The sequence below is a fragment of the Ailuropoda melanoleuca genome, chromosome 12 (assembly GCF_002007445.2).
Source record: "Ailuropoda melanoleuca isolate Jingjing chromosome 12, ASM200744v2, whole genome shotgun sequence".
NCBI lineage: Eukaryota > Metazoa > Chordata > Mammalia > Carnivora > Ursidae > Ailuropoda > Ailuropoda melanoleuca.
In genome coordinates this window covers 16827438-16842828 of record NC_048229.1, presented here as the reverse complement: position 1 = coordinate 16842828, position 15391 = coordinate 16827438, and the positions used below count along the sequence as shown (strand labels likewise).

The following is a 15391-nucleotide window of genomic DNA, read 5'->3' as shown; positions in this document are numbered from 1 at the left end:
CCTGGACGGGGTTGGTCCCCGCTCTAGGGTGACCAAGTCCTTTTGGTTTGCCGAGGACTTACCCAGTTTTAAGCCTGAAAGTCCCGCATCCCCAAAGCCCCTTCAGTCCCAGGCAGACTGGGAGGGTAGGTCACCCTCCTTTTTCCTCTGTATCTTTAGGAACTCACCGTTGGTTTCACAGCTGTGGATATGGTGATGGGCTCTGGTTCAGGATGAGCTGGGTTGAAGGGTGAGGGGTGGGGGCCCAAAGCAGTCCCCAGCAGGGGGACTGTCCTGTTTCTGATGTGCTCGTGGACTCAGGCTAAAACATCTGCCTGGAATGCCTGTAGCCTGAGAGTAGCCTCCAGGCCCGGCGTGGGTCTGTTCAGAGTTTCTTAGTCCCTGCTCCTGAGGGCTGGCTATTTCCAAACCTGCTGGGGGAGAGTGGGAAGTTCTAACATTATTCTCACCACCCCTTTGGGGGTCTTAGAGTTCCTGTCTCTATACAGACTAGGGGAGTTTTTGGCCACTTCGAGAACAGAGGTTCTTTTTTTAAATTTTTTTATTTTATTCATCTATTTATTTGAGAGAGAAAGCGTGCACGAGTTGAGAGGAGGGAAAGGGGGAGTGGGAGAGGCAGACTCCCCACTGAGCAGGAAGTCCGCCACAGGGCTCGATCCCAGAACCCTGGGATCATGACCCGAGCCAAAGGCAGATGCTTAACTGACTGAGCCACCCAGGCACCCCTGGAATGGAGGTTCTGTCGTGGTGAACACCCACTGGGTCTCCCATTATCATTTTAAAACAACCTACCTGTGCGTAAGGCAGGGTATGAACCCCTGTCTGCATATGTTCTGTATCCTACCTGGTGCAGAGCCACAGGCCGGACCCTGGGAGATGACGCTTTCCTTCACTGCCTTGAGACTTCGGTGCTTTCTTATGTCTCTGGGCCTTTGACCACTCTGTGCCCTCTGCCTGGGATGCCTTTGCTTTCCTCCTGGGCTGCCCACCCAGCCCACCCCTACTTGTCATCCCCCGTGCCACTTCTTGGAAGATTCTCCTGACACCCCCCTCCCCTGCCCAGGGTGGGGTAGGGGCCCCTCCTTAGTTCACCGCATGGTGACATTCCTGTCTGTAATGGTCTGTTCACTTGTTCACCTGCTGGCTTCCCCACCAGATGAAGAGCTATGGGAGGACCAGAGCCTGGAATTGCTTGGATGTCAGAGCACCCAGCCTGGGGTGCCAGAATTGACAAAACAACGAGTCAGGATGGAGAATAAAATAGGCAGGTCTTGCGCCGGTGGAATTTGCCACGTAGCTCCTCAGAGCAGGTACAGCTTGTCGCTAAAAGGACCACCTGTGCACCTAGAGAAGGATCCAGAAAGAATGGCTGCGTCATATTTGCAAATCTCAGGAAGGTCTATGTTCTGTGGCTTCTCCCACCCTGAGTCCCTCCTTGGACAAGAATCTAGAATCATCCTTATTTGCATCTGGTCACTCCCTTCCTTCCAGGGTGGGGCCCCCCTCACCCCTACTTGCCATCACCGTGGGGTCATGCCTCTCAACCAGCCCTCCCCAGGAAGCTTCCATGTGGTTTTCGGCATGTGTGTGGTTACCAGAACCCAAGAGGACTCAGCAGGTCCCAGTCTCCCACCCAGTCTCAATCCACACTGCCACCAAAGCTGTCACAAACAAGGGGGTGTGGGCCGTCACGTGGCCCTGTCTGAGTAACCACATTCTCGCTTCCTTCTTTCGCACAGGCCGTTGAGGGTTGGCGGGGTCCAGGACCACGGCTGGGGTGCCACGGCAGTGCTCTGGCAGCGTGGGCTCTGTCCCAGTGGCGAAGGCAGAGAAGCCGCTTCTCCTGGGCCCACGAGGCACGTGTCCCATGCTCTGCTGAGCACGGTAAGTGCTGGCTCGCAAAACCGCATAGCTGGAGGGGGGCTGGGACCAGCAGGCCCGCCTGACAGCAGAGAGCAGGCCCCGGGACAGGACCTGAGCTCCAAACCAGAGCCCCGGCAGCTCGGGATCAAGGTCAAGGTCTTATTCCACTGTCTGTTCTGGATCCTGCTCCCTCAACTTCCGTCCTACCCTCCCCGTCAGGCTTGCCAGCAGCTGCTGGCTTGAAGGAGAGGGAGGGGCTCTAAAGTTGAAAAAAATCAGAGAAATTGGGAACATTTCCCTAAAAATCATGCTGCCTCTCCTTTCATGCGAGGAACAGGAGGTGAAGGGGTTTGCTCAGCGCAGGGCTGGGTTTGATGGGTGACTGCAGAGAGGGAGAGCAGGTGCAGTCTGCGTCGTGAAGCCTCTTAGGCTATGGCTCCAAGACAGTATTGTCCCCAAAGTCATGTTCTTCCTGCTTTTTATAAAGTTGAGAAAATGACACTGGTCCGTAGCAAATTAGGAAAATACCAGAATTAGTATACTAATATTGCTAGCAAAAGAGAAAATAATCATAATAATTAGAATACTCCTAATAATTTGTATTTGAGGTGCTTTAGGGGCATAAAGGAGAATGAGAATGGCTGGCAGGGGTGATACCTAAAGCAGTGACCCCCCAACACACACACACACACACACGCACACGTGCGCACAAACACCCATAGACAATGATCAGGGCTCCAGTCGCCTAGAATTCTCTTCCTCCTTCCTGGACCCTCTTGTTTTCTTCTTTTCCCATCTCTGACTTCGAGCCCCCTGAGACCAGGCCTCTGGGTCGGCAGGGAACTCAGGAGGTGACTCTCCTGGCCCCAGACCCCTGAGCGGCTTCCTCCAGGGCTGGCCTGGCCACACCCGAAGTGGTGGATGCCTCCCTCACCAGGCTTGGCCGGAGGCCAGGGGAGATTGAAGCCCAGATGGCGGAAGTGACTGGGCTGCCAGGCTGAGCGCCTCCTGGGAAGCTTGGCCAGGCAGGAGCAGGGCCTTCCGAGGGGCTGGGGAATCATCCAGGAATGCTGTGCCCCCTTGTGCAGATGAGAAAATCGAGGCTCAGAGAGGAGAAGCAGCTACCCATCGTGGCCTGGCTGGGAGGTGGCTGGCTTGGACTTGCTGCCCCCTCCATCTGGCTGCAGGATCCTCATGGATCCCAGAGTGACCCCAGCTGTGGTCTCTGGGTCTCCTTTGCTGAGAGTGAGCAAGAGGATTGGTGGGACGTGGGGCTCAGGCTAGGAGATAGGGTGGCTGGAGTGTGTCTGTCTGTCTCTGCACTGGTCCATCTGCCTGTCTACACAGACAATTCTTTAGACAATCCTCAATTGTTAAACTGAAACTAGATGTAGGTCTCTTTGAATTCATTTGTGCTAAATATCTTGCCTCCTCTGTACCAGGCTAGCAAATTCAGGGTCCAGAAGGTGACAGTTGGTTTGGTTTTGTTTTGTTTTGTTTTGTTTTGTTTTGTTTTGTTTTGTTTTGTTTTGTTTGGGGGGGGGCAGGGGGCAGAAAAAGTCTTAGCGGTCACTGGGGCTTGTGTCCCTGCAAAGGGCTATGGAACAGTAACAGGTGTATCTGCGGTATTACAGTTTATGGGGACAGGTGGTAATTAGGTAAAAAACCCGTCTGAAAGGGCTCTTTGATAGGGGGTCGGGGCGATGATGAGAAAAGGTCAGGAAGGGCAGGATGGCAAGCCCAGCACGAGAACCTGCGTGCTGGTTGCCTCTGTCTGTTCATGAGTCCCCTCCTGCAACGGGCCTTTAATGAACCCCCAGGAGGCCAGGCCTGTCGGTGCTGGGGACCCAGTGGAGACTCTGCCCTGCAAACGCTTGCAGTCTGGTGGAGGCGGTGGTGGGGCCGCCACCGTGCCTGCGCCCCAACGGGCAAATGTCACAAGGCCTGCGAAGTGCCTGTCTGTCTGCTAAGCCCTGAGCATGGGGTGTGAGCAGCAAGACATCTGTGGTTATGGGCCAATGGGAATGGAGTTTTAGACAGTAAACAGTATTTTAAACGGTTTCAACAATGGGAGCGACTAATCGTGCCTGAGCAATCCAGGACGGCTTCTTGGAGAAGGCACCATTTGCTCAGCTCCAGAGAATGGATGATAGGAGGCTGTGACTGTGAGTTGGATCTGGAACGAGAACACCCAAGTTGCTGAGCGCTCTCTTACTGGGTATGTGACTCTAGGTGCCAAGTGGGTCTCGGTTTCCCCATTTTCACATGCGGTTAGTAGAGGAGGTGTTAGGGCCTGAGTGAGCTAGTGATTCATATGTAGCTCTTAGATCAGTCCCTGGAACATGGTCTACACCTGATACCTGTGATTTGCAAACCAGGGATGGCCCAGGGCTTGCCGTGGAGACAGTTTTCTAGGGCTCCTTATCCCCGGCCCTCTCTGACTGACAAGATCAGAGGTACGTCAAAGCTATTCTGGGGTTGGGGATCTTTCCGGGATATGGCCCTGAATGCAGAATGACGGAGACAACAGCTGGCCGTTATTGAGCGTTTACTGTGTGCCAAACACTCAAGCAGAACCAGCTCACGTCAACCCACAACAACCCCACGAAGTACACATGCTAGCATTGTCCTTGTATTCCACATGTGGCACCCGTGGCTCAGAGAGGTGAGTTCAGTTGCCCAAGGTCACACAGCTTGTGCATGCCAGAGCTGGGCCCTCAATTGGTTCGATGCTGGACCTGATCCCGAGTTGAGCCAGGGCCTGTCCTGGCTGCCAGGACTGAGAACTGCCCTGGGGTCCGGGGAAGGGGGGGAGAGGGACATCTGGGCCTCGGTTTGACCTACTTATTGACTTGGAGCCTCCCCTTCTCTTGGCCAGTGCTCAACCCACACCCGGAGATGCTTAGTCTTTCCGGTCCTAAGCTTCCAAACTCTTGAGTGCTGGGATTCCCGGGATGCCAGATTCTGACTGTGAAGTCCCAAGCTTCTTGGAGTTGCCACGTTGTCTTTCCCGAGCAGCCCAGGATAGCCGCACACAGCTGTGCCTGGAGCAGGGTGTGGGCCCCCCGCAGCCGCCTGCCCCTCCACAGCCTGGGTGGGGCCCCGGCAGAGCGACCTGGTTTTAGGGTAAGACAGGAAACGGGCCATATCTGACCTACTCCGTTAGGCAAGCAGGAAGACAGATAGGATGTGGCAGCTCTCTGCCCCTCTCTCAGAGCCCCTCTCCTGTGATAAGTGACCGTTTTCCTACCTCCGGGGGGAGAAAGGTGTAAGGTGGGGCTTCACCGCTCTGAGGAATTGCCTTCACTCTTCTGAGCCTTGCTGTCCTCATCTGTTTAATGGGACTCGTAGCACCCAGTGCTGTGTGGAATGGTCCAGCCGCAGTGGGGGCCTTCCGGTAAGCCATTCTCATTGTATTACAATATATTTATCTTAGCAAATATTAAAGTCAGTATCCTACCTGCCGAACACAGCGCTCACACTCCGCCCCTCTCCTTGCCACCTGCACGGCCCCCTCAGAGCCACAGAACGCCCGGGAGCTGGATTTTCTTCCTGTCAAATGGGCCTATGCCTGCCCAGCCCCAACCCGTCTCGTGGCTGGGGTGTCTGTGGTCCCTCTCCCTTGAAGGGCGTGGGGTGACAGCCACCAGGCTGGAGTGACCAGCCAGCCCAGCTTGCCTGGGACTGAGGCAACGGGGCGAGAGGTAAGGGGGTGAGAGATTTTCAGCACTAAGAGCTATCTCCACAAACACGGAGGTCTCTGTTCTCGCGCCAGACCCCACAGTGTCACTCACTGCCCCTGGAGGTGGTAGGGAGGCCGCCGCGTCCGTACCTTCCCTGACTCTGAGCTTTCTCTTTCCTCTGCATCTCTGTCCACAGCCCCGAAGAGGCTCCCCCAGTAAAACACCCCTGCTGGATGCCAGATATCAGGGACCTTCCCTGCAGCATGCTATTTGATTCTCAGCTCCATTCTTTGAAGCAAGGTCGCCCATTTTACAGATAGGGAAACTGAGGTTACACAGCTGCTTAGTGGTCTCTCCTCCAGGTTGCCTCTGCAAGCAGGGGATGGTGGGGATGGGCACAGGGAGAGGGCAGCCACCCCTTCCATACCTTCCTCCCCACCTTTGGGCTGCAGAAAGTCAGGTCCTGACTCATCAAAGTGCCTCCTCCATGCAGGAACCTACGCGTGGGGCTTTTTGTTCTTGCCCCCACCCTCTCTGCTTCCAGGAAGTGGCTGAGGGCTCTGCCTTCCAGGAACCGAGAACTGCCCAAGCGGGGGTGCTGGGTACAAGTCTTCGTAATTTTGAAATACAGATCCTGAAGTCCACACCCACCACCACCAGGAAAGCAAGGCCAAGGCTACGCCCAAGAAGGAACTCCACCCCTGTGCAAAGATACTCTGCTTCCTAAAGGCAAGTTGGGAGGCAAAAAAATGTGTATGTGCGTGTGTGTGTGTGTGATACATTTATTAAGCATCTACTGTGAGCCTGGAACTTTTGAGTCCATCATCTTGTTGCATTCCCTTAACAGCTTGATGAGATAGATGCAGATTGGTATCCCCATTTTACAGATGAGAAAACTGAGGCTCAGAAATCCAAGGTCATACAGCTTATAAGGGACAAAGCTGGGACCTGAACATCTTTTTGTCTGACCCCATAGTCTGCGTTCTCAATCCTGTGCCCTGCATAGCACCTGGAACATATGGGGCTGACCTTTCTGGATGAGATGGCCTTCAAGGTTGTTATTGTTGTTGTTCTTCCTTCTTCTTCCTTCTTCTTCTTCCTTCTTCTTTTCTTCTTCTTGAAAAAATTTGTTTATTGAGGCAGGAGGGGCAGAGGGAAAGGGGGAGAGAGAATCTCAAGCAGACTCCATGCTGAGCACTGAGCTAAAGGGGAGCTTGATCCCATGACCCTGAGATCATGACCTGAGCCGAAATCAAGAGTCAGACGTGTAACCAACTAAGCCACCCAGGAGCCCCAAGATCCTTCTTATTCTTACTCTGCCTTCCTTCTCTCAACTGGGTCCCCAACCCCAGCCACAGACACAGCAAGCTAAGGTCTCTTCCAAGACTTTGCTCCTTCTACCCCGTCAGGTTTCTCCACAAAGCCTTCCTGAATCTTCAGTGGGCTCCAGTTAGATCTCTGCCGCTTGCCAGCTGTGTGCCTTTGGGCAAGTTGCTTTACGGGTCTGAGCCTTATCCCTCCTTAGTGAAATGAAGATAATTGTGAAGGCCTGATGTGTCTGGTGCAAATCTCATAAAGTTTGGTTTGAGAAATTATTTAAAGACATGATCACACTGGCATTTTAGAAACCAACATGAACTAACAGGTGAAGGAGGTCAGGTTGAGCCTAGAAGCTAAGGGGCCTATGAGTAAGTGACAGTCACTCAAGGAAGGATGAGCAACTGGTCTCTGCTCTAAATTATGTGAAGAACAAGGAAAAGTATTGGAAATGATCCAGGCTCTGCCCCAGACACAGTGCCTGGGATTGCATCCCGCTGAGGGTATTATGTCCAAGAAAACCAGGAATACCTGAATCTTGGCCCACAACACAGCTGTCACTCCCCACGGGGTCCTCAAGTGCATGATTCTGAATCCCACAAACAACCAGCCACTGCCAAGGGGAGTGTAAGGGGAGGGAGAGCCATAAAGAAAACACAGGTGTTCACAACACCAGGAAGAAAGACCAAGGAGTTGGTTGAAAGAAGAGACTCTGCCCTTTCTGGCTACTGGTCAGGGGGCTGGTTGAAGGGTCACAGAAGAATGGGCCCCCAGGCAAGTGAGGTGACTCTCAGCTTCCCAAGGGCAGGGCTGTTCTGAAGAGATGGGAGTTTTCTCCTGGCCCCAGATAGTACAGTTGATGGCTCTGGGCCCTTGAGGACTTACAGGAGAGGCTTACTGATGGAGCCAAATAGCCACCCTTTGCTGGAGCTTGTGATGTGGACAAAGTGCTAAGGGCTTTGTAGACATTCCCTGTTTCAACCTCACAATAAACTACAAGGTTGGTACTGTCATCCCAGTTGTGGAAGTGAGGACAAAATCAAGCCGAGAAACCAAGAGAGGTTGGGAAAAACTGAGAATCTGAGGGACAGCCTGCACCGTGTAGGGTGGGAGCCAAGACAAAGGAAAGTAGAACAGAGGGACATGGAGAGATGGGTCGGGAACAGACTCCAAAAGGCCTCAAAGGCCCAAACAAGCGGCTTTATCCTGTAGACCCGTGGTCTCCAGACTCTCTGGCTCATGGATGCCATCAGGAGATAATATATGTACGTTGATCTGTCTGTGAACTGGAAGCAGGTACTATGGGGCTCATGATATTTTTGTATGCAAATCAGAAATCACAAAGGAACGAGAGTCTAACTAGAAGCTCTAATAGTTTCTTTCTATACCCCAGCGGAAATCTTGCCCACAATTTTGAAGTTTTCATCACAAAGGGTAGGGAAGCGCATAGAACTTCTATGCACCATATAAGGAGAGTTGCAGGGCCCTCCAGGTGGACCTATTGATATTGATAAGTAATAATAGTTGCTATTTGCTGGGGAGCTACCATGTACCGGGTGTGTCCTGTCGTGAAGATGCTTGACGCCAAGTGCCTGCCCCAGATCAGACATACTCCTGGCCGTGGCCGTCCATGACTGCAGTCGAGGGGGCTTGGCAGGCCCAGGGGTGAAGCTGTCCTGATGTCCCTCTGTCCGTGTCTCCCTCCAGGTGCCATGCCTCTGCAAGTCCTGCTTCTGATTTTGCTGGGCCCTGGCAGCAGCCTCCAGCTGGGGGAGATAGAGGGGAATGGAACCAAGGTGGCCCCAGACGCCCTGCTTGCCCAGCGCCTGAGACAAGTGGATGAGGACCAAGACGCGGACTCGTATGACTACCCTACGGAAGGCACAGAGCCCCCGGAAATGCTTACCGATAACCCCGGCTCTTCGGCCCTGACCCCTCAACTTCTGGCTGAGTTGGCAACAACAGGGCATGGAACTCCTGAGCCAGCCACTCTGCAGGTGGCCCCAGGGGACTCTGCTGGCCTGGATGCGGGAGGGGTGGCCATACGGAATCTGAGCACGGAAGTGGCCACATGGGGGATTCCTGTCACACGGGACCCGCTCACCAAAGAACCGGCCACGACATTACCTCCCATCACAGAGGCTCCATCCACAGAGGGGGCTCCATCCACAGAGCTGGCCACCACTGAGGCCCTGTCCACAGAGCCAGCAGCCACAGAGGCACCGACCACACAACCTGCGGCCACAGAGGTCCCATCCATGGAGTCTACTGTCATGGAGACTCTGTCCACGGGGCCAGAAGCCACGGATGCCCTGTCCACGGAGCCCACTGCCACACAGGCCCCATCCATGGAGTCTACTGTCATGGAGACCCTGTCCACGGGGCCAGAAGCCACGGATGCCCTGTCCACGGAGCCCACTGCCACAGAGGCCCCATCCATGGAGTCTACTGTCATGGAGACCCTGTCCACAGGGCCAGAAGCCACAGACGCCCTGTCCACGGAGCCCGCTGCCACAGAGGCGTCTACAGATCCAGCCAGCACAAAGGCCCCATCCACAGGACCTGACACCATCTGGCACCTAACCACAGTCCCTCTTGTGACCTCTGACCCTCACAACAGCACCACTGCGGCAGTAAGCAATTTGTCTGATGCCCTCACCAACCAATGGAAAAATAGGCAGCGTTTCTCCCCACAGAGCTCTGTGGCCCCCAACCCCACAGCGGCCCCGGACCGCATCCCCGTGAAGCAGTGTCTGCTGGCCATCCTCATCCTGGCCCTGGTAGCCACAACTTTTCTTGTGTGCACAGTGGTGCTGGCTGTCCGCCTCTCCCGCAAGAATCATATGTACCCAGTGCGCAATTATTCCCCCACCGAGATGGTCTGCATCTCGTCCCTGCTGCCTGAGGGGGGCGACGTGCCCACTGGCACGGCCAATGGGGGCCTGCCCAATGCCAAGAGCCAGGGCCTAAAGGCGGAGCCTGGCGAGGGCCGAGATGGGGATGACCTCACCTTGCAGAGCTTCCTCCCATAAGCCTCCGGCTTGTCCACCTGAGCAGGACCCAGGCTCCTCGCTCCCTCCAAGGCCCACCGGGCCACAACCGAGCACCCAGGCTCTGTTCCACAGGTCTGGGCTTCCTTGGGGCCCCCGGGGATGGGGATCTTTAGGACAGGGCCCCTGGTTGCCCCACAGGCCCAAAAGCGACCGAACTCCTGCAGCCAAAGCAGGACTGATGAGGGAGTCGCCTTGTCTTCCCTCCCGCCTCCAGGGAAGACCGGGGTCATCCCTCCACCTCCCTGCCTCCCACCGTTGAGGTCTCATCCCCCTGCGCCCAGGGAAGACCCAGAGTCTTCTGGTTGCTCTGGTCACCGTACAGGAAGGGGACGCCGGGGGGAGGAGTGCCGGGATCCTGAGGCGATTCCTGGTCACCCCCCGACTTGGGGGGGGCAGCTTGGGTTTTCTTGGGCATCTCCCCAGGGAGCCCAGGGTGAGATCCTGGCCTGCGAAGTCTGGGGCATATTTGGCGAGCCCAGGGGTATACCCTTCTTTGGGGCTGTGTGGACCAATGAGTACCCCCATCCTACCCTCTCTTGTCTGCCCCTGTGCCTGCGTTTTAGGGAGGGCTCTGTCTTGTTCACTGAAGTATCCCACCCCCCAGCCTAGGGCCTGGTACAGCACAGGCCTTAGTAAATACTTGATGAATAAATGTTGGCTGAACGTTTCAGGGTATCAGGGTGCCTCCTTCTGGTGGGGAGTTGGTCCTTTGCTGTTCGCCCCCAGCCCCCTCCAGGAAGCCCCCTGTATGGGCCTAAAGTTGACTTCAGTGTTGTCTCTTGGACACTGGGAGTATCTTGGTACATCCTTGGGCAGCTGGGGAAGGTTTTAGGCTGTTGGGGGGTTAGTCCCCGAATCCACTTTTTTCAACTCCCCCCTTGACCCAGTTCTGGCCTCCCCCCAACCTCCCCACACCAAATCTCAGACAAATATGCCCTTTCAATGTCAAGGCCATCCTCCTGGGAACCCACCCTGACCTCTGTCTTCTACAAGGGGGCCTGTCTCCCATTTAATACCCACTCACAGGGCTGAGCACAGCTGCAGCCTACAAGGTTTGGGGCTGGGAAACATTTTCTTAAATGGCAAGACCAAAAATATTTTACGTTTCACAGACCACATGGTCTCAGCTGCACCTTCTCAACCCCATCCTGAGTCCTCAGAGATCAAATGCGTGATGGACAGTATGTCCCAAATGAATGGGGTCGGCTGGGTTCTAATAAAACTTTATTTACAAACAGGCGTCAGGCTCTGTGTTTGCTGACCCCTGATTTAAGCGTTGGATGAGCCAATGGCCCGCTTTGTGTGGGACTTTGAGATTTTAGCACTAGGAGCCCCATATTGGGGGAAACTCCGCAGCCCCAGCAAATCAGGACTGTTGGCTGCCCTATTCAAGCTACGCTCGCCGTGTGCCTACATTACCGCATTCGGACCCACACGGACCCCGAGGGTCGGACCAGAAAACCAAAGCTTCGACAGTGGCTGAGCCCGGATTCAGACCTGGAATCTTCTGCCTGCTGATGCTTTTCTGTCCCTTCGATATCGGGGGAAGGAACTGCTGTTTCACGCTGTTCCCCTTCTGGGAGAGCAGTATTTCTTCTCTTCTAGAAAAATACCTCCAGCAGCCTCTTTGGGAGCCACGGATCCCTTCACTTCAGGGTGTGGTCCGCAGGGAGTTCAAAGACAAGGTTGAATCTGGGTAGGTATTGGCTGCAGCGGGAGAGGGGGGTGAGAGACAAGGGACAGGCAGGAGGGAACGTGGCAGGCCATGGGGGCAGTCAGTGAGAAGTGGAGGGATGTCGGCCCTGGCCCCTGACTCTCTGGAACAAGTGTGACACACGAGGAAGGTGTTCAGGGCGCTCTGGTGGGAGACGAGTGTCCACCCTGGGCCGGGGCCGCTGACCCTGGAAGAGGTGGGATCGTGCTTTCGGAGAAATGTGGATTTACTTGCCCTTTGGAAATGATGAGAAAAATCACGTGGCGGACTCAACGTCCTGGAGCTGGGGACCCAGAGGCCGAAGGACTTGGGGGACATCTGAGCAGTCTCCGTGGGGCCTTGTCACCCCGTCCTTCTGGACAGGGAACAGGTCCCCACGTCCCCCCACCCCCCTTGGCTGGAGGACGCTGTGACCCCACAGGTCTCCCCTTGGCGGCTCTCTCCCAGGCTCTGGACTGAAGTGGGCGTCAAGGGATGACAGGTGCTTGAAGCAGCCACCAGGGGGCGCCCGCCGCCAGCTCTTGGAGCCGGGGAGAGCCGGGAGCTTCCCAGTGTTCGAGGAGCAGGGATTGCGGAGCCGGGACGGGCTGCACACCCAGAACACGGGCTCCTTGGCTGGATTTGTACCCAAGCGGTGATCTGTGTTGCTTGCCGATGTCCTTGGTGTAAATGCTCCCACGGCTGTTTTTGAGCCACCAACTGTGTATAAAATAAATGATACAACAAATGTAAATCATCTCAGGACGTAGATAAAAGCAGAATGTAGTAAAATAATTAGGAGGTGATGGGTGTTGAGCATTGGAGGCCTTTTATAATTTAACTTATGAAACAACTGGCTTACAAAATTCTAAAAATTTAACAGCTGGCCCTTGGAGATGGCTATAGGCTGGGTCCTGCGCACCCCTGTGCCCTCCTCCTGCCCCGACCTCCCCTCGACCTTGAACATCACTGCCTGAATCACCCACTCATCCATTCGGCACATATATTCTGAGCACGAACATCAGCAACATCTCCACGAATCCCCTCAAACAACCTGGGAAGGAGGACTCGTATTCTCCTCATTTTACAGAAGAAGAAACGGAGGTGAAGTCACCTGTCTCGGGTCACACACAGGATCTGGGACGGGAACCCAGGCCTGAATCAGAAAACCCTGTTCCTACCTCAATGTCATGCTGTCCTTCGTGTCACAGCGGGGTTCCGGGGGTCATGCCACGCCCCAAACTCTCCCCCATGCTGACCTGTCCTGGCATCTGGAAGTTACTGTCAGTCACCCTTGCAGCTCCTGGTGGCCGAGGGAAGGCAATGGTACCTGGGAAGGTGACAGGGTCGAAGCCAGCTCTCTCCTTGCAGAGAGGATGCAGTAATGCTGGGGTCTAGGACAAAGAGAGATGGCGGGGGGCGTGGGGCCAGCATGTCCTGGGCATTTAGTGCACATCCAGCCCCATGCCGATCACTCAGCGGCGTGATCTACTCGGGCCTCACAGCCACCCGGGACGTGAGCGTAATTGTTATCCCATTTTACTGCTGGGGAAACAGAGCCTCAGGAGGCTGGATCACTTGCACCAGCAGGTTGCATTGCTAAGAAAGCACACTCTGCTGACTTCAGCTCTGGCGGCAGGGAAGGAAGGAGGGTAGACAGTAAATCAGGAAATGGGGGCGAGAGCGGGGGACGCAGACTAAGTTTACTCTAGGTCTCTTGCGTCTTCCGGGCTGGGGTTGCCAGCCCTGCGGTGGTTCATCCGGCAGCTGATCTGGGGAGAGGCTCCTCAAGCTTGCCCTCTATACCCCACCCCATCTGCCACTCAGCCAAGCCACATAACGCGAATGTCACGGTGTGTCCACCCTGTGCCAGGCACCATGCTAGGTCCTGGCGATGCCATGTGGGCGAGACAGGCCTGGGGATGCCTGTTGGAGCTCCTGGCCTGGAGGGAGAGTGAGAGATTCATGAAATGATCACCCTTTTGTCCCGGAGCCCAAAAAGGAGGGGTGCTGGGGGCTCTGAGCATGTGCGATGTGGCTGGACCTTGGGGGGTGGGGTGGGGAGAGGTCAGAACGATGTTTGAGGACGGACAGGTGCAGAGTTGTGGAGGGTAGGGGTAGAGAGGAGAATGTTCCAGGCACTGAGGACAGTGTAGAGAACAGGGTGGGGGGCACTGGGAGAATGGACAAGGCTGGGGCAGCGGGAAGGAGCCAGAGTAGCTGCAGGGAGGCAGGCAAGGCTGGGTGAGGTTAAGAGGCCCTGAGCCAGGGTGGGGGGTGCGAGAGGTGAGGAATCGAGAGATAACTGGGAAGCAGGAAGGGTAGGAGTTGGTGATGCATTGGCAGGGTGATGAAGAGAGGGAAGGGAATGCTTCAGCCCTGAAGAGTCTCCAGGGTCTGGTCTGTCTCCAGGCGGAAGTGTCAAGAAGGCTGCTGGAAAGGATGCTCAACGTCATTAGCCACCGGGTAATGCAAATGACAGCCTCTGTGAGATGTCACCTCGTGCCACCAGGAGGACTCCCATTCAAGCCCCACAGTACCATGTGCTGACGAGGACGTGGAGAAGCCAGAATGCGGCCAGTGTGGCGGTGTCTTACAAGGTTAGACGCGCATTCACTGTATTGCGTATGCACCAAGTCGTACATCCGGGCAGCCTCAAAATCCCTTTCCTAGGTCTTTCTGCAAGAGAATGAAGACGTGCAACTGCCCAGAGACCTGTGTGCAGTGTTTATGGAAGCTTTACTCACAACAGCCAAAAAGCGGGAAGCAATCCAAAGGTCCACCATCTGGCGAATGGATAAATGAACAACGGGACACTACTCGGGATAAAAAGCAGCACACGGTTGATACACACACCAAAGTGCACGAATCTCAAACACACGCTGAGCTAAGGAGGCTAGACATCAAGGGCTTTTTGCAAACTATGTGGCTTCAATGATAAAACGTCCAAGAACAGGCAAAGCCAATCCAGAGTGGTAGAAATCAGCTCAGTGTCTACCCTCACGGGGGACAATTTAGGAGGGGCTGGAAGGAGGCTTCTGGGGTGATGGGAACATGCTCAATCTTGGTCTGGGTGGTGGGGGATCGTCCTTTACTGAAGCTCACTCAACTCTTCTCGCGTGACTGGTGCATTTGACGAGCAAGCAGGTGGGCGGTGGGTTTATGAGCCTGGGCGCGCCTGCGGTCTGCTCAGGTGAAGGGCATGTGTGAGCGTGGCGGGCTTGGACATCCGTCCCAGGGAGGCTGGAAGAGGCCACAGCTCCTGGGGCCACCCCACCCATGCCCTGCCTAGAACGCTCCTTTCCTTCAGTGGCTGCTCCTGTGCTCAGACACCATCACCGACTCCCTGGTGCCCGAGGACAAAAGAAGTTTCCAACCTTGCCATTTGCTGGCCATTGACCTCAATGTTTCACAGTCCGTACAGACTGACCTTGTCACTCGTCATTCCTCCTCACACAAGCCTCCTGCCTCTGATCCATCACCCCCTTCCACTGCCTCTGCCTGGGGCTCAGCTCCCCCAGGACCCGAGTACTGTCTGGGCTCAGGGTTCATCCAGCCATGCCTCTGGGCTCCCTGTTTGTTTGTCCCTCCTCTTCCTGGTTCTTCGCCCTGAGCCCCAGGCACAGAGGGCACAGAGACCGGCCTGGCTGGCCGAAAGGTAACTCCAGGTTGTTCTCCTCCACTCCGGGCCTCCATCTCTCCGTCTGTGAAATGGGTGTCCACGTGTCTGCTCATGCCACTGAGTGGCCACTGAGTGGCCACTGTTCACTCACCTGTTCCTC

General features: G+C 55.3%; 1 protein-coding gene across 4 annotated transcripts; it reads left to right on the top strand.

Annotated features, from left to right (window-relative positions):
- The first annotated feature begins 1651 nt into the window (after positions 1 to 1651).
- SELPLG (selectin P ligand) lies at positions 1652 to 11156 on the top strand. Of its 4 annotated transcripts, none has more exons than XM_011227485.3 (3): positions 1652 to 1884; positions 6040 to 6275; positions 8571 to 11156. In XM_011227485.3, exon 3 carries the CDS (start codon positions 8576 to 8578, stop codon positions 9893 to 9895), a length of 1320 nt encoding a protein of 439 aa, XP_011225787.2. In that variant the 5' UTR covers positions 1652 to 1884; positions 6040 to 6275; positions 8571 to 8575; the 3' UTR covers positions 9896 to 11156. The 4 variants fall into 4 exon arrangements, with proteins under 4 accessions (XP_011225787.2, XP_011225786.2, XP_034494618.1 ...); XM_034638727.1 differs by lacking the exon at positions 1652 to 1884 and adding an exon at positions 4759 to 4989; XM_011227484.3 differs by lacking the exon at positions 6040 to 6275 and having other exon boundaries at positions 1724 to 1884.
- Positions 11157 to 15391: the final 4235 nt, after the last annotated feature.

Bases quoted from the DNA above. Each gene is read 5' to 3' on its own strand.
- SELPLG (XM_011227485.3), top strand. From the start codon at position 8,576: ATGCCTCTGCAAGTCCTGCTTCTGATTTTGCTGGGCCCTGGCAGCAGC.